The sequence below is a fragment of the Schistocerca gregaria genome, chromosome X (genome assembly GCF_023897955.1).
Source record: "Schistocerca gregaria isolate iqSchGreg1 chromosome X, iqSchGreg1.2, whole genome shotgun sequence".
Classification (NCBI taxonomy): domain Eukaryota; kingdom Metazoa; phylum Arthropoda; class Insecta; order Orthoptera; family Acrididae; genus Schistocerca; species Schistocerca gregaria.
In genome coordinates this window covers 213225223-213250483 of record NC_064931.1, presented here as the reverse complement: position 1 = coordinate 213250483, position 25261 = coordinate 213225223, and the positions used below count along the sequence as shown (strand labels likewise).

At 38.3% G+C, this 25261-nt stretch overlaps 1 protein-coding gene across 1 annotated transcript in view; it reads left to right on the top strand.

Annotated features, from left to right (window-relative positions):
- LOC126298384 (inactive phospholipase C-like protein 1) overlaps positions 1-25261 on the top strand; it is a 1421164-nt gene that overhangs the window by 1340781 nt on the left and 55122 nt on the right. Inside the window, exons 10-11 of the mRNA XM_049989691.1 lie at positions 11493-11664; positions 24199-24373. Coding sequence (XP_049845648.1) covers positions 11493-11664; positions 24199-24373 — 347 coding nt within the window. The remainder of the gene's footprint in view (positions 1-11492; positions 11665-24198; positions 24374-25261) is intronic.

Here is a 25261-nt window from a genome sequence, read left to right as displayed (position 1 = left end):
CAACTAACGCCAATGCCTTACGTATTCATATACAGCTATGCTGACTGTTATCTCGGTCGCGTGGGATTAGCCGAGCAGTCTTGGCACTGCAGTCATGGACTGTGCGGCTGATCCCGGCGGAGGTTCGAGTCCTCCCTCGGGCATGGGTATGTGTGTTTGTCCTTAGGATAATTTAGGTTAAGTAGTGTGTAAGCTTAGGGGCTGATGACGTTAGCAGTTAAGTCCCATAGTGCTCAGAGCCAGTTAAGTCCCATAAGATTTCGCACACATTTGAACATGTTTTTTACTGTTTATCTCGATGGTAATTTGGTTGGAAAGTTATTTATTGTGCTGCGAGATGTGGGAGATGCTCTACCTCTGATTCTTTCTCATGTGCGTGATCTAGCACAGAAAATAGGGAATATTTACCTTGCAGCAAGCAAACGTGGGAAAATGGGCGTAAGAGAGCTACAGCTATGGTATGAACAGTTCTTTTGGCCAGTAGCTGGTGAAAATTACTTGCTGTTGCTTGATTCTAGGCCCGTATACAAAAATCCTACTCCTTTAGAGCAAACTATCCCTCCTGAAAAGTATGTGACATTGCAGTGCATACCTCCAGGAACGATTGGACAAATTCAGCCTCTGGATTTTTGTTTTTTCCGTGTCTGTAGTATCTGCAGCTACGCCTTAAGGGATTGCCAGTTTCACGATAAGCTCCACGACAGACTGTTTCGCATTCAGATGCATGCCATCACATTCCATCAGTTCTCATCACCCCGTTACACCAATATAATGCTACTTGTAATCTGTTAGAACGGATACCTTGCTGAATTTCCTGCGCCGTTCGTAACTCTCAACGAGTTCGCCTTCGATTTTGCTGGCGAGAACTTTTGTGATCACTATGGACCGCCACTTTCCATTCGGTGTTCATGATGCAAGTATTTGGTTTGTTTTGAACGTTTCTTGAATGTCGACGACGTCCATTTTCTGAAGTGCAATACATACATCCCAAAGAAGATTGATCTTTGTACCTCCCGGACACTCATTTTCTGTCGCTCTCCTGATACACACTGAGTGTCATAAGCAGCTAAGCAGCTAATAATTTTCCTGTCACAATTGTTAACTCATCTCTTTCAAATGAGCCTTATTTCAAATTGAACTTGCGACCTCGCATTCTAGGGATTACTTGTAAGTAGGGACAAAAGCTTCTATTCAGGCACTCGGCAACCAGTTTGATAATAGAAGACAGCAAAAGGAAAGATGAAGTTTTAAATTCTGCCTTTAAAGAATCATTGACGCTGGAGGGTCATACAGACGTACCATCATTTGTCTGTAACCCAGATTCCCATTTCCAGGACACAGAAATAGTCATTCGTGACACTGAGTAGCAAATGAAAGAGTTGAAAGCAAATAAGACACAAAGTTCAAATAGAATCCCAGTTCTTTATTTTTATACAGTACGGTACTTTTCGGCATTGGTCCCGTACTTAGCTTGCACTTACCGGGAATCTCTCAACCAGGAAAAAATCCCAAGAGACTGGAAAAAAGCACATGTGCCTCCCATGTATAAGAAGGTAAAAGGAATGGATCTGCAAAATTAGACCAATATCTTAACATCAGTTTGTGGCCAAGTTCTTGCTTTTCATAGTGCCTTACCTGGTATTTTCTCAGCACATGTTTCTTCTTAAAAGTGTTGCCTGCAAAAATTCAACAGTCTGACACCCCTACCAATACCTGTCTCATCCTCAGTCCTTACTTCAGTTATATGATGCTTGGCAAAGTGTACTTTTGACCTCTGTTAGCCTTTCCGTTTCCTGTCCCAGTTGCAAATGGAGCAAGGGAAAAACGGATGTACATATGTTTTTTACGTCAGCCCCAATTTCTCTCGTCTTCGCAGTTCTTATGCAATATGTACATTGGTGACAGCAAAATCATTGTACAGTATGTCCTAATGTTATTTGTCTAAACTTTCTCAATTGTGTCTTCTGCCTTCCAGGAATTCCCATTTCAATTCACGGGGCACTTTTGCAATGCTTGCATGTTGCTTGAACCTACCGATAAAAAATCTAGCAGCAAGGCTCTGAGTTGCTTCAACGTATTCCTTTAGTCTGAACTGGTAGGAATCCCAACCACACGAGCAGTATTCAAGAATGGGTTCCCTTATAGATGAGCTACACTTTTCTAGAATTCTCCTACCAAACCACAGCTTGCCATTCACCTCTTTAATAACTGACATTACATGCTGGCCTCATTTCATGTTGATTTGCTACGTTATGCTTGGATATTTAATCTGTGTGTCAATCCCAAACAGAAAAACACTAATGCAGAATTTGAAAATTGCAGGATTGTTTCCCTACTCATCCGCATTAACTTAAATTTTCCACATTGAATCAAGCTGCCATTCATCACACCAAATAGAAATTCTGTCCGAGTCATTCTGTATCCTTCTACAGTCAATACATTACAGAACTTCCGCATCCCTACGCAGGTGCGGCTCGTGACTTCCATACTGGGGTACGCTGACTCATTTGCCAATCTGAACTAACCTAGACATCAGGTTTTGCTACAGATCAGTCTGTCACCATAACCAAGATTTTAGAAAGAGAGTGGGGCAATATCACACTCCAGCCAAACTTTATTAAATACCGTATTTTCCTCCTATTTCGTAATCAGCTACTAAATAACATCAACAGCTAACTCCAAGACAAAATATATAGATAGCTTTTTCATCCCGCAACGTCACATTTACTGACAATTTAGCACACCAGATCGTACTAAAACACGCGTTTTGAGGAAATCTGTAATGTGCTGCCTCTTAGCTTACTTGCATGCTTATAGTTTATGGTATTTTTATTTCTAAACCTCAGAGTTAAATGTTTTGTACACTCAAACCGCGGTGTTGATGAGTTCGCGTGAAATGGTGATGTTTCCATGACGTCACGGATCTTGTGCTGTGACTGATCGACATGAGAAACCTGAGCAACCGCCATGGAAATGTACAGACCGCATTTGTCGTACACTATGTGATCAAAAGTATCCGGACACCTGGTTGAAAATGACTTAAAAGTTCGTGTCACCCTCCATCGGTAATGCTGGAATTCAATAGTGTGTTGGCACACCCTTAGCCTTCATGCACTCGCACAGGCATACGTTCAGTCAAGTGCTGAAAGGTTTCTTGGGAAATGGCCGTCTATTCCTCACGGAATGCTGCACTGACGAGAGGTATCGATGTCGGTCAGTGAGGCCAGACACAAAGTCGGCGTTCCAAAACATCCCAAAGGTGATCCATAGGGTTCAGGTCAGGACTGTGTGCAGGCTAGTCCACTACTGGGATGTTATTTTCGTGTAACCACTCCGCGGTGGCCGAGCGGTTCTAGGCTCTTCAGTCCGGAACCACACGACTACTACGGTCGAAGGTTCGAGTCCTGCCTCGGGCATGGATGTGTGTGATGTCCTTAGGTTAGTTAGGTTTAAGTAGTTCTAAGATCTAGGCGACTGATGACCTCAGATTTTAAGTCCCATAGTACTCAGAGCCATCTGAACCATTTGAACCACTCCGCCACAGGCCGTGCATTGTGAACCGGTGCTCGATCATGTTGAAAGATGCAGACGCCATCCCCGAATTACTCTTCAACAGTGGGAACAAGAATGTGCTTAAAACATCAATGAAGGCCTATGCTGTGACAGTGGCACGAAAAAAACAAGGGGTGCAAGCACAAATCATAGTTCGAAGCACTATGGGACTTACCATCTGAGGTCATCAGTCCCCTAGACTTAAAGCTACTTAAACCTAACTAACCTAAGGACATCACACACATCCACGCCCGAGGCGGAATTCGAACCTGCGACCGTAGCAGCCGCGTGGTTTCGGACTGAAGCGCCTAGAACCGCTCGACTACAGCGGCGTCCGCAGCTCGTGGTTGTGCGGTAGCGTTCTCGCTTCCCGCGCCCGAGCTCCCGGCTTCGATTCCCGGCGGGGTCAGGGATTTTCTCTGCTTCGTGGTGACTGGGTGTCGTGTGATGTCCTTAGGTTAGTTAGGTTTAAGTAGTTCTAAGTTCTAGGGGACTAATGACCACAGCAGTTGAGTCCCATAGTGCTCAGAGCCATTTGAACCATTTAGATGACGCTCACCGGGCATTCGCTATACCCACACCTTCATCGGATCGCCACATTGTGTACCGTGGTTCGTCACTCCACACAACGTTTGTCCATTGTTCAATCGTCCAATTTTTACGCTCCTTACATCAAGCAAGGCGTCGTTCGGCATTTACCGGCGTGATATGTGGCTTATGAGCACCCGCTGTACCATTAAATCTAAGTTTTCTCACCTCCCGCCTAACTTTCATAGTACTTGCAGTGGATCCTGATGTAGTTTGGAATTCCTCTGTGATGGTCTGGATAGATGTCTGCCTATTACACATTACGACCCTCTTGAACTGTCAGTGGTCTCTGTCAGTCAACAGACGAGTTCGGCCTGTACGCTTTTGTGCTATACGTGCCCCTTCACGTTTCCGATACACTATCACATCGGAAACAGTAGGCCTAGGGATGTTTAGGAGTGTAGAAATCTCGCGTACAGACGTATGACACAAATGACACCCAATCACCTAACAACGTTCGAAGTTGTGAGTTCCGCGGAGCGCCCCGTTCTGTTCTCTCACGATGTCTAATGACTACTGAGGTCACTGGTATGGATTACCTGGCAGAAGGTGGCAGCAAATGCACCTAATATAAAAACGTATGTTTTGGGGGGTGTTCGGATACTTTAGGTGACGTAGTGTATTTACACTTGTGTATTACAAAAATATGCATTTTAAGTGGTATAATACACACACAGACAATCAGCTGCATTGTACACTGCTCTGTTAAAATTGCTTGTTTACTACTGCCTGGATTTACGCTGTTTTGTTCTTGATTCATGTTTACATCCACTCTGGGCGCACCAAGTTCCTTCACTTTCGTCCTTACCGCACTTTCCAAAATTTTACCTGATAAATTGCACTCTGGATTCATACTGTGTTGTTTTCTGACTCGTGTTATGCTGCTGTTATTCGCAAGAAAGTAAAACCCACGAAACTCATGCGTAATGCACTCACAAAGAGAAATTTGCTAATAACCCGCGTTATCTGTAGTCAACGAGCAAGGAAACTAAAGTAAGAGGACATACTTCGCGCGCTTTTTCCTCTAATCATACGTGAAACTCTTAATAGGTGGTGATACGTTACTAAAGCTCTGATCGAGCTTTATACGTTACCGCTGCTAGTGCACTCTGGCGAGAAATTTGCGAACTTATTCCAACATTAGATAGAATAGTCAATGGCAAAAAAAAAAAAGGAAAACTGTCGAAAGGGCTATAAAAACAGCAGTACTAAAAGGCAAGTAAAGACATACCAAAACATGATAGAGATATACAGAGACAGGGATTCGATATCACAGTTTCAGCAACTCTGTTCATTCCCTTTTGATGTAACCAGCGGAACGTGAAAAATGTGTGCAAGTTGGTAGGACACCGTTAGGCTGAAACACCAGATCCTTCGGGACGACCATTAGAGCTGTACTCCGCGGAAACCACACCCACAAACCTCCGCTACATAGGGCTAAGCGGGATGTCAAGACGCAGCCTTAAGGCTAGCTGCTACCTGTTGGAAAAACATCACGAGATATCACCTACCATCAGTTCCAAAAACATTTACCGGCATTATTTAAACCCGTGTGGGAAATATGCGAAAAGGGTTCTGATAATTTAAATTATGTAATACGCTATTGAGAAATTTATTGTGATATATATTTTGGGGTGACTCCACCTCAGAGCTTTTAACTATGAGCCGTATGTACACTATAACATCATTAGCAGACGGGTGCAGATTGAGGCTCACCATGTCCGACATAACATTTATGAGTGTAGAGAACAAGAACAGTCTTACCACACTTTCCTGGAGAGCTCTTGACGATATCTTCGTTTCTGATGAACACTTGGTGTCCAGGACGACGTGCTGGGTTTTATTACTTAAGAGGTCTTAAAGTCACTCACATATCCCATTACCACTTTCACACATAGATACTTCCATATTTTTCGAGTGTTAATACAGTATTTACACATTACATACAGAAAAAGTCAAAATGTCATCTTGGGGGCCACGTTACTTATCTGCATCTTTCCTTGTCATGTTGTTTATTAGTAAGCGCTATTCCTGCAGATTTTTCTCTGTGATGGGCAACACACAGAAGACAAGTATTGTAATACAATACATACAACTAAAGTAAGATGATTTTTCAAAACTTCAATGATTAGCCATCTACAAATAGTCGTGTTGTGTCTTGTGTTTTAGAGGAATGGAATGACTCATCCCAACTTTTGAGGTAGCTTCTCATTCTCTCTTCTGAACTAACCTGTCCCACTGTCCAATTAAAATTATTGTTGAGTAACCTTCGAAACTGAAGGTTCATTAACAATTCTGTCGAAGTACACTAGAAATAGAATTGGTTTAGATAACTTCAGACCACAGGTAGCAGATCATTTGCATCAACATTTTTCGCTTGAAGAGTCAGTAGTTAAATGTTACTCATCTTAAATCTCTTGTCGGCGTCGTAATTACTGCTGCTGCTCTGTATCCTTGAATTAAAATAAGGTATGATCTCGCTGGTAGAGGCCTCGATTTTACGTGTTTTGGAAGAACTGCTTAACCTCTGTTGTAGCGCATTCTTCAAATGATGACATCATAATTAACTCCACCGCATTTTTTGAAATAGTAGTACAGAATGAGTTTTTAGATCAAACATTTCTTATATTTCTCACACGAGACAAAACACATTTTTCTGACAATACTTATTCTTCTACAACATAGTTTCATGGATGTATTTTTACGTAAGTCAATGGAGGTTTGTAAACTCACACCACCTCACGTCCGTCCACACAAGACCAGAAACTCTCTTAGGAGCGAATACATAATGTAGCAGGAATGTAGTAAAAACATATCATAACTCTTTCAATCACGATTATCGCATTTACCCAAGTATAACACGACGCTCACTATTTTTTAAGAGACTTGTTGCAAAAAAATTATTTTAACGTATTGTGACTAATCACAAACTGTTTTACTGACGTAAAGTACCTGCTTAAAAAGTTAAGATTTTACCTACTCTAAAGTTCTGAAATTAATTGTCTGTATTTTGATAACTGAGATAAAATAAGCAAAAAAATTATTTACATGAATTTGCAAAACTTTTTTTTTCTAAATTTTTCGCTTACTAAACGTGTCAGCTGTGGTATCACTATGTTCAATCACCATCATCCTAGCACAGCTCTGAAATTTATATCTTCGTTGTCATGAATATTTGGCTGTTTCTTCTGAATATGAATATGTTGCGATTTCTGAGTTTGAGGGTACCGTGGGACCTGAGAATACAGCTGTTTTTATTGAAATACATATCAAATTTCGCTTCTATACTGACATGAGAATGTTAAAGTATCTCTCGCTTTCAGGCATGTCGTCTTCCCGTCGCTCTCTCACAGGCTGCGTAAAACCAGCAACTGATATACCCCATCTCGTACTCGACTAAGTCATGCCTCTGCGCCGACAATGTTGTAGCACGAAACACTGAAGTACGCCACTGCCCCCTCCCCCACCACTTTCACACATAGAGACTTTCACCGTCTCCTGTAGATATGAATACTCGTGTTGAGTATTTGTCCAATTTCAAAGTCAGTTCAGTCCCGGCTACAAACGGATTCAGTCATACTGCAGTTTAAACGTGGCAAAAGTTCCTCAAAAGCCAAAATACTGTGTATAGACTCTCATCGTTGGCAACACTACTTAATTTACTGCCCGTCACTCCTCCACCCCACCTCATCTAGTTCTGTCGGTCTGGTATCACTGTTCCCCCTCCAATCCTTTCGTGGTACCATGCTTGAGCAACTGTGAAGCACAGACTGCAATAACTTCCAGGGTGCAGGTCATATTAACAACAGCAACAAATACATAAACAACAGATTGCAATCACGATTCAGACCAATTCTCGAGCTTGCGCTCGTCTCGCCATCTACTGACGTCTGTTGGTTCCATCTCCACAACAGTTCTTGCCGTCGTATTTATTCTCGCGACAACAATTACAGTCAGTTTAATACGATTTATTTCGTTCGTTGGACATATCGTTGTCGATAAATTTTCCTTCTTGTTTCATCTGAATGTCAGCATCAGCTGATATAAAGCTGGTGACGTTTTTACTCGGTCTTCTAATATGTGAACAGTGACCGATTTTTTTCTTTGCAACCCACTCAGTAAAACACTACAGTCTCTCATAACGAAATAAAATATTTCTCTGAGTTCAGAATCAAGTAATGTTGTTTGAAGGACATCTTTTCCGCTTTTGAAGTTACCTTTACTTAAAAAGCAGCAAAATATTTGTACATGGTATCCGTACATGTATGAGAACTTCTGTTTCAAACATGTTCCAGTACAACAAGAGTTTGTAAGATGATAGAATTTGATGTTATTTCCTCTCGTGCTGCACAAAATTGATAAATTTTAAGCAGAGCAGTAGACTATCGTAGTTCATAGTTTCTCGCGTAGGCTATACCTTGCACTAGCGCCGCGCGAGGCAGATGTCACGGGATTTTTCGAGCGAAACTGTGTCGAGCGTTTCGGCGAGTCAGGAAGTATTGTGCCCCTTTGAAGATGAGTACCATTTGTTCATCCCCACCCTCCCGAATTCTTCAAAATAAATCTGCACGTGACCTTAATAGCCGAAGCTTCATCTGTAAATATAAGACGACATCTGTATACTTCATTAAACAATGTAAAAATGTTGACCTCAGCAACAGTACTATAGTGTGAGTCATTTACGACGACGGCCGAGTTTAGGTTCGTTTTGCACATCTGACGTCACAAAACACAGTCAGCCAATGACCAGAGAATGACGTTGCCAGAGCTCGACTGCAGTGCTGAGCACAGATGAGTGTCTTCAGTTTTAGAAACGTTCAGTCATAAATAAAGTAACTGAACAAAAGCAATGCCTTGATAGCAGGCTTTCTTTTATAGAAAGTTTGGAAAACACATTCTTTACACCAATTGCTTCATATTCTACTAATTAATTTAACCAAACAAGCAATAAGCCTCCTAATTCAGGCGATAGCAAGGAAAGGTGTTTGTATCATTCTCAAAAACCACTTTTTCGCAATAAAGAACAGAGGTAATTGTCTTTCCTATTGTACTTCGACGAAGCGTGAGAAGTTTGTCATACCAAAAGTGTTTGTCGGTAGTTTGCGTGATATGTTACAGTCCTCCAGGTGAACTGTGTGATGACCAGCTGTGTTAGCGTAATGACTAAGGTGAATGGATGCAATGGGAAAGGTCCTGAGTGCAAAACTTGATTGTTGAGTAATATTTTCTTTATTTAAAAACAATATCGAAGTTTCTTACTTCATGAATTTTATTCGTTTGAATGTAATTTTTTGAAATTTCCAGTGCGTTGTCTCTTCAGTATAATCATAAGTTTTCGGTTTTTCTAATTTTGTCCTCCAATATTTCTTTTCAGAGCAATTAAAAACAATGAAAAAGCACACATATAATATTCATGTTATCTCTTTTGTTTGTATATCTTATCTTCCGCGGTCGCTGTTTTACTATTCATATTGATATATATTCTTTTGCGACAGTATTAAAAGTATTATTTAGAGCACAATTTCGGCTCGTACGTTGCCGAGCTACTTGATTGTCTGGGACACTCCTTTGCTTCGCTGCTTTGGCAACATCATATTCAATGTTTTCGTCGACTGATCTATGTTTTGGCAAGTATTTGCTGTCCGTTGTGACAAACACACATTGTTTGCTCACTGCGCCTCGCTGACAATATATTTTAGTTTCTATGTTTTATTACGTTCACAATTCTTTTTTTTGTACTTCGCCGACTTTCTTGTAATCAAAACGTTTTAGAAAAAAGCGAAATGACTCTGGTATAAATAAAAGTTTTATTACAGTCGCTAAAGAGGGAATATTTCTCAATATTACACACGAAACCTATCTGGTACTTGAATTAAATGAGATATTGTTAAACAGTAAATTTTTTATGAAATTTAGGTATCTTGCCCACATTTCATTCTCAACACTGTGGCAAGTAAAATCGACCATACTGAAAGTATACGCTATGGACTTTTATCTCTGCAATCTCTGTAAATTTTTGTGCAATGGTTTAGTACATTTAATGCTGCACAGTAACTGCGTTGAACATCGAAACAAATTTAAGTCATTTATGAGGGGAAGGTATCAGTCAAGATGATGTGTAAAAATCAAATTTTTGGGCCCAATAGTTTTTGTGAAATCGGATAATAAGTGTGTCGAAGCAGTCGGAACACAGTGTGTCTGCACAGGCGAGCAGTGCAGTGATGACAAAATCGCGCACAGCGTGGAATGCTGGGAGCACGTCTCTGTAGCAGCGAAAGGGTTAATGCGGCCGTGGTGGCTTTACTTCATAAACTGCACGCTCCCCCCTAAACGCAAGTTTGCGAACTACACTATACTATGGCGCTGCTTCTCTTGGCGCGTGCGTCGTTTGCAACTGGCAACGCAGCAATCTCCCGCGTCTGGGTGGGCATGCGCGAGCCGCCAAGATAAAAGAATTGAACTATAGTTTAATCTGCGAATATAAGATGACCCTGTATATTTCGAATGACGAATTGGGGAAAAACCTCGTCTTACAATCGGGAAAATCGGTAACATTCATATCGATACTGACACTCAGAAATGCCATGTATGTAGAATAGTTTACATCAAATTATAACTGTATTTTGATAAATTTCAATAATCATTTAGTTTTAGAAATAATAAATTATAATGTGTTCTCACAAGATAAGAATATAACGTAACATGAAACACAGAATAAAGGTCGTCAAATATTGAAAAAGACCCACCACTTACAAGGAGAAAAATATGATTTGAAAATGTAACAAAATATAACCAGGACAATAAATGTATCGTGACATTCATTGCTCACGGCAGTGTCATTATGTACACTACAGTGACATCACAAGGGTATAGATCTGTTTCACTCTGCCTCCCCCACCTCCCATTATGCAAGAGTTATAAATCATACCTAAGTTGTCTAGCCTTTTAGAGCTAAGGAATCCTCACGGTAATAACTACCATCATCCTATAATACAGATATTACATATTCTATGGCAGATGCTAACACATGAACCATTTTGTGAGTAAGAGATAGGGCAAGCTAAAACTCTTTCAACTACGATTGTTCAACTCCCTATTCCAATGCTAACAACTGACGTTCACTTTAAGGACCCAACATTCTCCATTCATATGTATTTACTAATATCCTTTTGCAATTTGAAGATGTGTCTACGTATTTTTCTTCAGATACTTGTTCTGTCCCTTTTTACTAAATTCATTTCTGTAATGGTATCTTTTCCCAGTTTTATGTGCACCATGTCTATCTCTCTAATTCAGCATTCTGAATTTGCATTTATTGTTATTGCCTTTTAACACACAATTTTCTTTTCAAGATATCCGTTGTTTGTCCACTTACAAAATCACTGTGACATAAATGAGCAGAGGAAACTAGCATCTGCGATTAGAGATGTGTTACGTGATGCATTGTATGTGCATCCAGAAGACAGCCAGACAGATATTTGTGAAATGACACTCGAAGATCTGCGAGGAAAAGTAGTGATTATGGTGAGTAGAAAATATTCTGTATAATGTATTTTTTGTCTTTTTAAATATTGCCTTTTAATAAAATATTTATTGCAGTCCCAGGTTGACTTTGAAGTAAAACTGTGACTTTTGCTGTAATCTTGTATATCATTTATGTGTGTACTGTTTAATATGTATCCTGCTTTGGTTCCTGAATATGTGTTTGGTTTGTATTAGAGATGCAAATTCTAATCTTAAATCAAATGTGAAAAAAACTACTTCAACCCACCACTCATAATTAATTCCAGTAATTATTCAGAGCATCAGATTTTAATTGTGCATGTCTTACCTCCATAAAGGTGAGCAAATGGAAATCTTTGCCCTAAATTTTAATTTTGTGCATACATCCATATTGTCCCATTATGTGCTTTTCTGTCTCTTAAAACTCATTTATACAGGGTTCCCCAGGATTAAATGTCAACATTCAGAGATATGACAGGAACAGTCATTCAAAGCAAAAATGTCTCATTAACATTGGCTCTAAAGTTCATACCTTAGAAGCTATGAGCACTTATTCAGTAGTATAGATGTTTTTCACAATAGTGAAGATGAACAAGTGCTCATATCTCTTAATGCAATCATTTAGAGCCCATGTTTACTAGACTATTTTGCTTTGAGTGATCATTCGTGTCGTAGCCCTGAATACTGATGTTTCCTCCTGGGCCATCCTGTATATTACATTCGAATAAAAGAAAAATGAAAAAGTAAATAATTTAAATAATTTCCATTAGCTGCTTGTAACTGCAAGTCGAAAAACCTTGGCATTTCTTAAAACAGTACATCAAAGCAGGAGTCTGACAGCAACAGATGTAGGCAAAGTCAATACACCAAACTAAAAAGTTATAAGAGTCACAACATTTATCACACAAGGCTCATAGAGATCATTGCAGAATGCTGGCATAGGCAAATGCTGTAGTAACTTACGGCAGGCTATGGCTATTTTCAGTTTAGCTTACATTAACAAGTACTCTGCAGGTAACCTATGACATAGCATTTATATTTGCACCAGAAGATGCAACTTACAAGTTGTGTTACCAATTTTGTTGGTTTATAAGTAACCTAAACAAATTCAGCTACAAAACACCATTGGACATTTCATTCAGTTTCATTTTAACAGTTTTAACACCTGTGTTTTAAAAACTGTTCACTGTATGAATTTTCAAGCAGTAATGTATAACTATATTAGCTTTGGTTGCTACAGTTTTATTTCATATTTTATAACAAAAAATGATGTAGTTTGTACATAATTTACTTCCAAATGGCGGTCTTGAAAACATTGTGGTGCACAAAGTCCATCATTGCCGTGTTTGTGCTACTATCTGCTTTCTTTTCTTATTCACTTGCCAGTCCCTTTCTTTCCATCACCAGAGAAAGCTTTACAATAGCACATGGTGTTTACTTTGTTGGCCGTAAGTGGTACCTTATCTGGAAAGTTGCGACCAAACGTTCTATGTTAATGGTTGGTGTTCCTTCCAGTGATCAAATGTCACTTCTTTCAACTACCAAGTCCATGCTAACTTTTTTATACTTTTTCACTAGAGATGGGTGGCTTGCAGAGTATAAATGTAGATGTAGATATCTTTTGCTTGGTGACATCCTTGTACAAAATAAAACCATAAACAGTAACATTAGGAAAAAGTGAAAGCAAAGTTTGTTTCACCACTTCATTGTTTTGCATGTGAAAAGGCAGCAGCTGTACAGCTTGTTGACATGGTGTACACCAGCCTTGTTCCTATTTTAATCTATGACAATGTTTGGCTTTATTGTTGTTATAAATCCTCCTCCTGAAAATACAGAAAAACCTTCAGTGGTTGCCTGATGTTTTGTGGAGAGCCAATACATATCGTGTCTATTTTCCAGAGTGAGCACTAGAATAGGACCCTTCATTAAAAAAATTAAAAAAAATTCAGCTTCCCTGTCATGAAGCTTGGAAGCTTGTTGGCATGCCGTTTTGGTTCTTTGTGACAGTTAACACGTTCACTAAAGACAGTTATAAATTGACTCCTGCTGCATGTAGTGGTCAAAATATGAACTACAAAGGCTGTCCTACAGCTGGCAGTCATGTAGCATATATCGACAACACATATCAGTGAATGGAAAACCTGTGTCTGTATGGGATGCTGGCGCTGTCCTCACAGTGGATACATGTGCATCTGTATGGCTTACAGGCATAGTACTGAGTGTGTTAATTATGCAGTCCTGTTCATCTCAGATGAGAATTTTACTTTTTGTTTTGAAAAATTTGGGCAAAAACCATTTTTAACAATGTGTCATCAATAATGAATGATCCCTGTACAGTGTACACCCAAGACTTCAATAATTTCTCCAATAAAAATACACATTACACACTGTCTGCTAATACTGTAGGCCATATGTGTGGACACGTGGCACAAAACATAGTGATTTCCAATTGTCATTTTTCAATCTTGTATCATGTTATGTAAGTCTCATCATGGACTGCCATCAGGTATGTGGAACAAGTAGCCAGAAGCTGCCACAGCAAATTACTTGTGTAAAGTATCACTTTTACTTGTGTAAAATATCACTAGTGCTAATCTACTGATACTGATAATTAAGGAAATTGCCCCTTGATTCTTCATTCATGTATATTAGGAGGAAAACATCTGTTCATACTATGCAGTTGGTGCTTTGTCTAATACTTCAAACAAATATCTTATGCATCTTTACACAGAACAATATCAGCTGTACACGTACTGGCAAAGCTAATATCTACTTAATACAAATACTAGTTGTGGTTCTCACTGAGGCGATACCATATGTGATGCAGCTCACAATATGACACAGAAGCAACGTGCATTGCTGGAGTGCATAGAAAAGTAGTTGAAGTGACGATTGGTTCACACTGGGGTGACAGTTTTGATACAAATTTCAAGTCGTCAGAAGTGCCTAAAACATTGTTTTATGTAAATAAAGCAGAGCTCCATCTGTCTCTCTACTTACTTTTTCTGAAAAGCTTTTATTTTTGTGTAAATAATTAAAAACCATGGTTTTTAGATTCACGTGTATTCTCTGTTATGCAGGCTTTCTCATTTGAGTCTAAGGAAACTGTTCAGTATTTTTTTTTAATTATTTTTTCACATGCCATAATCTCACATCATAGCCTGATGATGAACTGGTTTTCATTTTGCTATTGTCCATAGTTGTTCTGATACTTAGTTACTAAGAAAACAATTGACTATGTTTAGAAGGTTTACAGTTTTAGGTCATACATTGTTGCATACAAAATATAGCCAACATATTGAAATTGTTTTTAACATTTGAAGAGACACAGGGAATCAATAAGTGATGGTGCTGAATGGATGTTTTTTACAGTTTATGTTCCTGATTTCAGCAAACCTTATGACAAGCATAAAAGAGATCTTAAAGCTAAATTCATTTTACTTCTGAATGAGCAGCTAGAAAGAAGTGAGAAGGCCACATTGGGATTTTGCTTAACGCCATGAGCTGCTTTCATTTCTTCAAATACATTTTCTGCCTATGATTTCAGCCATGGGACTTGTTTACTCTCTCATCTAGTATATCCTTCTTGAGATAAATAATCATGATGTTATAGAATGTGCTAAAAAAAGTGCATATGATATACAACCTATAACTTTCAACATGGCTGTCTGTCTTCAGTAGGGAGGGTGGCCATGCTGAATCATTCAACACAGAAATGCTCATTCTAAACCTTGTAATATTAATGAGACAAATTAGTGAAATAAATGTTAATCAGTAGTTTAATTAAGGATGAAATATTTAAACAAAATCCTGAAGGATAATAATGTTGGCTAAACCAGACTGTTTTCAGATATTTATATCAGATATGCACAATATATGTCAATGGTAGCTGCTAAATCAGCAGTGTGAAATTTATAATCACTTCATGCACGTGTGCATTTACAGAAAACACCATACTCTAAATAATTAAATACTTTTACGCATTAACTCACGAATAGCTGTAACAACATCTTAATGTTCATTAGTATGAACTCTCACTGTTATCCTCAGTGGATCCAAACTCAACAGCGTACGATACTATTGTGTCACTTTCCATGCAAGTCCATCCCAAATACAAATAATGGAAGCACAGCTGCCAAGAATAATTAAAGAATGCACATATGAAAGCTAGTCATCCACTGAAATGACTCAGGAAATTCTGTCCTGACTGAAATCAGAGTCCACAAATATTTACAAGCTTTCACTTGCAACCTTGAAATAATTCCATGTCTCCACACTCAGAGCGAAGCAAGTAGCACACACACCACACAGAATGTTATCGTACTTCCAACCAACTGCAGACAAAAAACAAACAATGAACCGTCATAGATGAAAGACCCTGTGCTGTGCTGTGCATGCTTATTTAAAGGCTTGGTCACTTGACCACTACTCGACTCAGTGAAGGTACTTTCACCCTGACCATCATTAAGAATTTATACAATGATTTCACATAAATATATACGATAAAAGATTTGGTGAATCTTTGCAGTTAGTTTGCAACCTCTTCATAACATATAAGGCATTGTGACAAGAATTTCAAACTAATCTCAAACATATAATTTGACATACCTGGAACCAGTCAAGACACTAACTTTACATATTTTATAGCTCACAAATATAAATAAATGTCATAAATTGTGGACTATTGAAGTGATACTTTTGCTGACAATATCATTTGTGTATCTGTGGAGGATTTCACAGTCATGGCATTATTTATGTAAAATTAACTAATTTTTTAATAATATTTTGCATATATTATTTACTTAGAAAAGTGATCTCTACATCTGATTGCTGGCATCAGCCATGTTCATTTGGTGTATTGAGAATGTAAATTACATAATGGGCTTATTTGTTACAGTTTTAAAAAAATAATACTAGTAGTAAATGTTAATTGCTTTTTTAATCATCTAAGTTCCAAATATGGTTTAATTTTCAATGAGCTCATCCCATTGCTAAGTTTCCAAAGCTGTCATTAGTTTTTTTTTTTTTTACCCTACCATGCCTCTATGATACTCAATGTATTTTCTGTAATATTAAATAAATGTAATGACAATATTTCAAGTCACAGGACTCCTCCATCTTAGCTTATTCTGCAACTGTGCTGCCAGAAATCAGAAGCACCTCTTTCCATTCAGGAGAAACCATCACAACCACTACTTCTCATTGCTTGCTGGCCACCGCTATATTTCTGCTTACTGCTCCATCCAGTTCAGCTCACCTGTCCACAATCCAGCTGATAGCCACCCACCCCAACAATTCTTCACACCAGCTCTACAGCTGTTCTGTCAATTTTAAACCATCTTGTGGCAGTCGAGCCGACTGTTTGTCACATACCCCTGTGCAGAGTTTGTCATCCACTGCTACACCATCAATTGTCCCGGATCCCACTTCAGCTCCAGTGTTTCTTCTGAATACTTGTGAAGATGAATTGTATACTACTTTGCAAAACTGAATAGTTGTAGAAATATTAGCTTTATTAATTTGTAACCATTATTTATATATGTACCACATTCTGTAAAGTACCATACCAGATGCTCTTGCAAAAAATAAACTTCTCATAGTGGCATATTTATGTCATTCACACTCTTTCACCAACTTGCCTAATTGTAATGAGTAGCTTCTCAGCAGGAGAAATAGCTAGTCAAAAATTTGTGTCCTGCATTGTCAAAGTAGCTGATACCTGTTGTTCCCAAAAGTGGAAACTGTCTGGACTCATTCTATAGAATTCATGGAATTAGTGTTCATGCTGAGAGACCTCATGAGAAACCACAGCTGAACAATGTTTCATATTTATATCAATGTATGGGTGCACCCAGAACTTCCTTTTCTTTTTTTGTTTTTTGAACTGTAAATAATAAGTGACAATAACGTCCACTTCAGAAGAGTTTGTGATTGCAATGGAAACTCAAACAAAAAAGTGATTTATTCTGTCATGTTGCTTTTTTTTTTTTATTTATCAACAGCTGCATCACATATTGTATCATCCCTGTGGGAACGTAAGTGTCACACTGATAAGTGTCACACAATGTGACATTTATTGCAATGTGTCATATTGCATACTGCCAACAGTTTTGTTGCAGTGGTAACACTGGTTCCCACTAGGTCACTGAAGTTAAGCACTGTCATGTTTGGCTAGCACTTGGACAGGTGACCTTCTGAGTCTGCCTAGTCTATGGGCAATCAGGCTACACTCAGCCCCTGTGAAACCAAATGAGAAACTACTTGACTGAGAAGTACAGGCTCCTGTCACAAAAGCTGAAAATGACTTCGGAGAGTGGACCACATACCACGTGACTCTCCATATCTGCATCCATTGATGCCTATTGGTTAAGGATGATGTTGCAGTTGGTTAGAACCGTTTGGGCTTCAGAAACTTGTTCAGATGAAGTGTAGTTTTGTCATATTTTATCAGCTCAGTGAGAACTGCACCCTAGAGTTATATTAAATTAACATTCCTGAGTCCAAATGTATTGATGAATTGTAGGAGAGGTAGCTAATACCTGCAACCTGTTACACATCATTCATCAAAATATAAAACTCCATTTGTAACCATTGAAAGGGATGTTCAGTCTACATGAAAATTATTTTTACTTCTAGTGTTAACATGGTCGTTTGTGCATTTCATCTTAAATTTACTCTTGTAATTAATCAGATATGTCATTAGGAAGTAAATGTATTGCTATACTAGTGTAAACATTGATAGGTCCCTAAAGCAGCTTGTGCAGTATGTTCAGTTATCAACTTTTATAATATTCTTACTGAACAGTCCTATAGAAGAATACTTTTTTATCTTAGCTGCATTTCCCCAGAACATTGTGCCATAGGACAATATTGAGTGAAAGTATGCAAAGTATGCTAGTAGTCCGCCATTCATGGCAGCATAATGAGGCATTTCTAAGGGTAATGCAGGCAGAACTGAGCGTTTTGGGGTAACTGATCCATGACCTAGTCCTGCCTCAGTTTAATATCCATCTCACTGCTGCCTGTGTACTCACTAGTCTCAACTTCTGGTATCTTGTTTCCTTGTTTTGGACTGAACAATATGGGATTTTGTAAGATCAAGAATTAATCTGTTTGGTGTGAATGAGTTGCAAGCCTATTCCATCAGTCCTCTGGTTGTATCTGGTATGGACATGTTTCAGCCCTTTATCAGTAAACTAGTGTCATCAGAAAACTTCAGAAGTTTTGAAGAATCCTCCAGTGTTCTAGGTAAATCATTTATGTAGGCCAAGAACAGACACGGTCCAAGCACTGGACATTGTGAGACATAATATTCAATGTTTCCCCATATCAAGTTTGTTTTTATTCCTGTTGGGTCATTGGTTATTGTGTTCCTCTGTTGTCCATTGCTAAAATAACTCTGTTCATGCAAGGGGAATGACATACCATCGCACTTGCCCTTTTAGAATTTTGTGATCCACACAAAGGTCTTTGTAAGATACTGAAAATGCCAAAAGGGTAATTTTTCTTGTTTGTTCTAACAGATCTGAGTTCATGAAGTTTTTCATTGGTGTCTCCCTTGAATGAAGTTGACATTTTTCCACTTGGGCTGCAATTTTTATTAAGAGTTTATCTTTCTTACACTACTAGTTTTGAGTTAAAAAGCCATTTTCAGGTGTTTATCTAGTGCAGTGTGCCATAGAGATGAAAACACCAGTGAATTTACATTTTGTTCTGTTATTTCTGATGGTTGACAAATTGTAGTTCAAATATTACTGTTTGAGATGGTTTACAAACAGTAAATGCATTAAAGACAAGAAATGTTAGCAAAATCATTACAGAAGTTAAGTGGCAATGTTTGTAAAATTTTACTGTCAGGAAGGTGATTCAGTATTCTGTTATAAGTTCCTGCCCAAGAAACTTTGTGAACATGGGAAGGAGGGAGAGATGACTATAATTGGAGCAGCCCCAGCAGTAGCTGGACAAATATACTCATTGTGCTGGCCGAATGTTACACTAGAGAACAGTTGTTTCTCTTGTAAAGAGGGCATTCTGTTGTGTTTTAAAAGTGCTATATAATGGTCTCTGACAGTTAGAAGCATATTGCTGCAAGCTTCCTCAAAAAGAAATAAATAAATGAGTTAGTAGTGAAAGATGCAATGACTATGTGCTAAGAAATCACTATAGACTGATGGGAAACGTTTCTACAGCTGTGTGTGAATTCTTTTTTTTTTTTTTTTACCTATATGTGACATGTATGCATTTAAATGAAAAATTTATGTCTAATAATGTTTAACAGCCATTAAAAATTTATGGAAACTTTTTTATGGATTTCAGATATCTCGATGGTTTCAGTTCCTATATGTTTAGTGTTTGTGAAGATCTTCTTTCTAGATGATATGTACAGAAGCTGCCACTTGTGCGTTGGCCTCATATCCAACTTCATAAAAAAACTTCAGTAGATGTTTTAACTGTCACACATGTGCTTCCATCAGACTGTGTCCTCAGACTTCATCACAGCTTCCAGTGACATGCAACCTGCCAGTTCTTTTCCAGTTACAATATTCTTCCTGAATAATAGCAACATGAAACTGATCTCTACAGAGTCAGTTTTCTGACAGTGCAGCTTCATTAAGAGAGCTTTACCTTATGATGATAACAAGCCTCATTTTTGCACAAACTTTGATTCAGTGAAAAGTTAATAGCAAAAATTTTAAACTTATTATTTACTGTAGCAGATTTCTTAGATACCTCAAACAAAGTCCAGCTTATCAGTGTTCACAATCATGAATAATGTGAAAAGAAATCCAACAAATCTATTTGAATAGAGACAAGGAATGTTTCCGACATCACTACCAAGTGAGGTTCTCCAGTAGTTAATGTAAATATCACACATTCTGGAGAAGTAGACTTCAAATTCTTCTCTAGTCAGCAAGATGTAGAGTTCCCTTAAGTTATGAAATACAAATACTGGGAGATTCCTATTGAAAAGGGCATAATCAATTTCCATCTCTGTCCTTGTGAAATCAGCACTTGTGCTCCATTTTTAATGGCCTCAGCACTGACACAATGTTAAATCACAATTTTCTTGCCGCCTCTTCTCCGAAAACTGCTACAGTGCTGCCTACCACCATTAAGTATATATATTTTCATAATTAATTTCATTATAAAAGGATGAACAAAACCTCATATCTTTGTACATTTCTGTAAAAACAGCATAATGTTACTTGCCATACTTTTAAAATTCTTAATATTTCACTTTGCAAACCCCACTGTTACGTGATATTTAACTGGGTCTGAATTAATCATGAATCAGCCAAACCCTTGAGAATCTGTGCAGAATTTAATGCATCCAACAGATTTACTAATGTTATCATTTATTTAAGCCATAACAGTGAATCTGAAGATGGAGGAATTGACATAATATTTATCATTGAAAGGGATTGAATGTGATAATAAACCCAAGATTTAAGCATACTCTTACAGTTTATTACAAAAGACAGCCTTTTGAAGCATAAAAAAAATTGTCTCAAATTGAACTTTACAAAGATGAACTTTCTGATAATTGCAAATTAAAGCTCAGAGTTGGCAAAGTTACTAAATGAGGGAGATGTGATTCATAATCTTGCATCCGATTCTATGAACTGATTTGCAACTTGATTATGGTGATCACAGTGACTGTACACAACAAGAACTGAAGACTCCCAAAGAAGCACTGACAAATATGAGACAGTGAAACCTATATTGAATTTGAACTACAATACTCTCTCTTCTTTTAATGTGCCAGAGATGTAAGTGATGCTTACCTTAATCTTCAATGTAATTTGAGTAGAGTAGGGAAACTACCGCTTGCTGGTCTGAAGATCAGCATTATGATTGGGCAGCTGAGGACTCAGACAGCAGCCCTCAGATGACCCTGCCACTTGAGAGCACAGACACAGATCTTGCTACCATCTCCCATCTGTGACTTGTCTGCTTCTGATATTTTCTAAAAGATGTTTTGTAAGTCTCTAAAAACCAGCTTGCTCATTTCTGTGCACCAACAAAATTTATCACCAATCCTTTCAAGAGCTACTACAGGCCACCAATGGCATACCGGTAGTTGTTTCTTCGACAAAATATTGTGCAAAGTAACGGCAAAATGCCAACAAGCCAATGAATTGAGTTTCTTTTATGTTTCCATGAAGGTCGGTGTGTCCACAGTTCTCTGTGGCTTGTTTAGCTGGGCCTCACTAAAAGTCTCCTGTCTCCTATTCACAGCACTTCTCACTTCCAAAGCTTGCCCATAAAACAAATTGATATACCCAGTATCATGTCAGATTACGAAAGGTTAAGAAGAGGATGTGAAATCACCTAATACAATCACTGTGATAGCATGACTCCCATTTAACTAATTCAGTTCCCCTCCAGTTTCATAATTAAAGGTGAATAAATGAAAAGAGATGAGGCTTATTGTAATTTTTTTATAAACATAAAAATGTGTAACCCATGTCCAGCCACCCTGACTTAGATTTTCCATGATTTCCCTAAATTACTTCGGGCAAATGCCAGGATGGTTGCTTTGAAAGGGCACAGCCAACTTCCTTCCCCATCCTTTCCTAATCTGATGGGATTGATGATGTGGCTGTTTGGTCCCTCCCCAACCAACCAGATGCAGAATTTGGTGCCTCATAAAATTGAAACTCTTTCTTAATTTTGTTTTCTACATTTGTCTCTATTTTTAACCTTGTGTCATGTTAGGAGACAGAGAGTATTATGTTAATTATGAGGTGCCCACAACTTTATCATGACCTGGTCTTATAATTGTAATTTTTTTTTACAGTAGTTACTTACTTTATTTATTTACTTGTTTTGTATTTCTCCTAACTTTATTTAAAAGTTAGCATCATCAAACAGTTACAGTGTGAATCAATAACATGGAAAACATGGATTGCTATTTTTTAATGGTATATCAAAATACGCTGTCTGACAAAAAAGTCAAGCAGTCAGAAGAGGAGGAGGAAATAAAATTAAATGAAACTTCAAAGGTTGAGAGGGTATTTAATGTAATTTCAGTGATTACAAAATCTGTTCAAATTTATAAAGAATTTGGTATTATGCACCCAGTTGTCAGTATGATGTTGACCCCTTCTGGCCATGGATACAAGCACTGATTGATTTGGGAAAGTTGCCATAAATCCATTTTACTCTCTCCTGAGGCAAACCGGCCCCATAACTGTTCTAACTAGTCCTCGACACCCTGGATACTGGCACTAGGGTGGAGCTGACATCAAAGGTGGTCCCATAAATGTTCTACTGGTGACAGATGTGGGGATCTTGCTGGCTTCAGGAGTACCTCAATATCATGCAGATTGTTTATAGAGGCGCATGCCATGTGTGGCTGAGCAACGTTATGTTGAAAAATGTCTCCACCATGCTGTCCTGTGAGAGGTAACACATGAGGATGCAGAATATCCATGGCATACCATTGTGCTGGAAAAGTTCCCTCTATCATTACCAGACATGATCTGAGGTGATGCATGATGACTCCCTACACTGTGGTGCAATGAATAAAGCTGCTGTGCCACTCCAAAACATTGGAAGGATAGGACTCTTTTACAAGTGACTACCTCACCAATGATGGTCATCTGGCATAGTGATACCATTTATCAGTTGTCCATTCTTCATGGTCATGGCACCATTCTAAATGCAGCTGTTTGTGTGTTAACAGAAGCCTATGCACGGAGCAGTAATTCTCTTATCCGGCTGCTGCTAGTCTTTGACCAATGGTGTGAGATGACATAGAATGTTGCAGGGAGTCCATTACTTGTTCTTGGATATCAGGCACAGATTTGTAGGGGTTCTGATGAGCTTTTTGTACAGTATTGTGATCCTGCTTTGTGGTGGCGAGATGTGCTTGACCAGAACTTTGATGATGGATTTGTCAGTCCTCACATTCTCATGTAGTCAAACATCGGACCACTGTCAGATCTGAAAGCCCCACAAATCTGGATATTGCACAGTCTGGCCAGCCAACCAAAGGAGACCTACAATGAAGCCACTTTTCAAACTCTGTCAAGTGCTAATAATGCTGTTTCATTTTAGTACGTGGAATCTCTGTGCCCTTAGTAATTACTCAGCATTGGAAACTGTCACACCTCTTACATAACCTATAAGGCCTGGTGGCAAAGCTATATGCAAACAACATTAATGCACTCTGATGGACAGTGTATCTGTGAAGGAGTATTGCAACTCTAAATCCTAGATACTCGCCAATGGTGTGTCTGTGTACATTGTTATACTGATATCTGACTGTCTTGTAGCAGCTTTACTTTTTTGTCAGGCAGTGTAGTTTGATGAAGATGTGTTTAAGATTCATAAAACAATGTTTTGTATGGCTTGTATTAATTCTCAGTTACGGTTGTTCAGCATTTCTGAAGTTTCCTTGTATTTATATTTACACTGATACCCATGTAAAAGTGTGGGGATCTACTCCCTTAAACATTCCCAGCTATTCATATGGCACAACCTAAATTACCTTGTTGCTGATAATGTGTGAAGCTAATTTTTAAGAGTGAATTAATTCTCTCTAAATAGGGACACAAGTTGCCACCAGACTGCAAAGAGGACGTGGGAGAAGTCCATGATGAGCTCCTCGATGATGATGGTGCAGTAATAGATGGAGAAACTCATCTTCTTTGTAGGGAGCTATCAGATTTAATATCACTTGGAAGCATACAGGTGAATGAATCTCACTCTGCAGTGTCCAATGGTAAGTAAACTATTTTTATTCCTTTGTAGATTTCTCTGCAAAAGGATAAACTAGTTCTGAGACATACATCATAGAAACTAATTATGTGTGTTCTTATATGATTAGTTATCAGTATTGTATTTTAAAGATGCAGATACTAACACACACTGACAAATAATTGAATTTCGTACATATAGTTATCTCATTCTCATAATACATGTTACAAACAGAAATAAATGCAAAATGCTAAGTACTGCTTTGCAGTTTTCTATTAATAAATTAAGATGATTGAAGTTAACTTTGTGAACGTGGAATTTAACTCTGAGTGTGGAACTATTAATTGTGTGTACACATGGCACATTTTTAATAAATTACTGATACTGGGAATAACTTGCTATGAAGTTTATTCATAAAATAGTTAAGTGAAATGAGTGTTTTGTTTGTTGTCTGCACATATCTAAAAGTCAGTTCTGTATTTCTGGTATGAACATGTATAGTATCTTTAGTCACCACATACAAAATGAACTACCAGGGAAAGGAGGAAGGAATTTAACAAAATTGTAGATTAAAGCTGGTCCTTATGATGGAAGTTGTTAATTATAAGCTTGTGGAACAAATAATGGGGAGATGTGCCTGTTCATAAGGCTATAGCAAGTTTTGAGAGTGATATACACAAAGATTTTCATTCTATTTAGTTGCAAGTCACTAAGACAATATATCAGGTAGTAGGTACATTATTATGGGAATATTTACATGAAAGTCCTCAATGTGTCCTACACATAGGTGTGCCAATCTTATGATGACAGAAAAAGACTCTAGGGGGTCCAGGATGAATTGGACATAATTCCTTTCGGTGCAATAAATGGCAGCTTTCTGTTTGCTTAGTCACTCAGTCACACCAGTTAAACA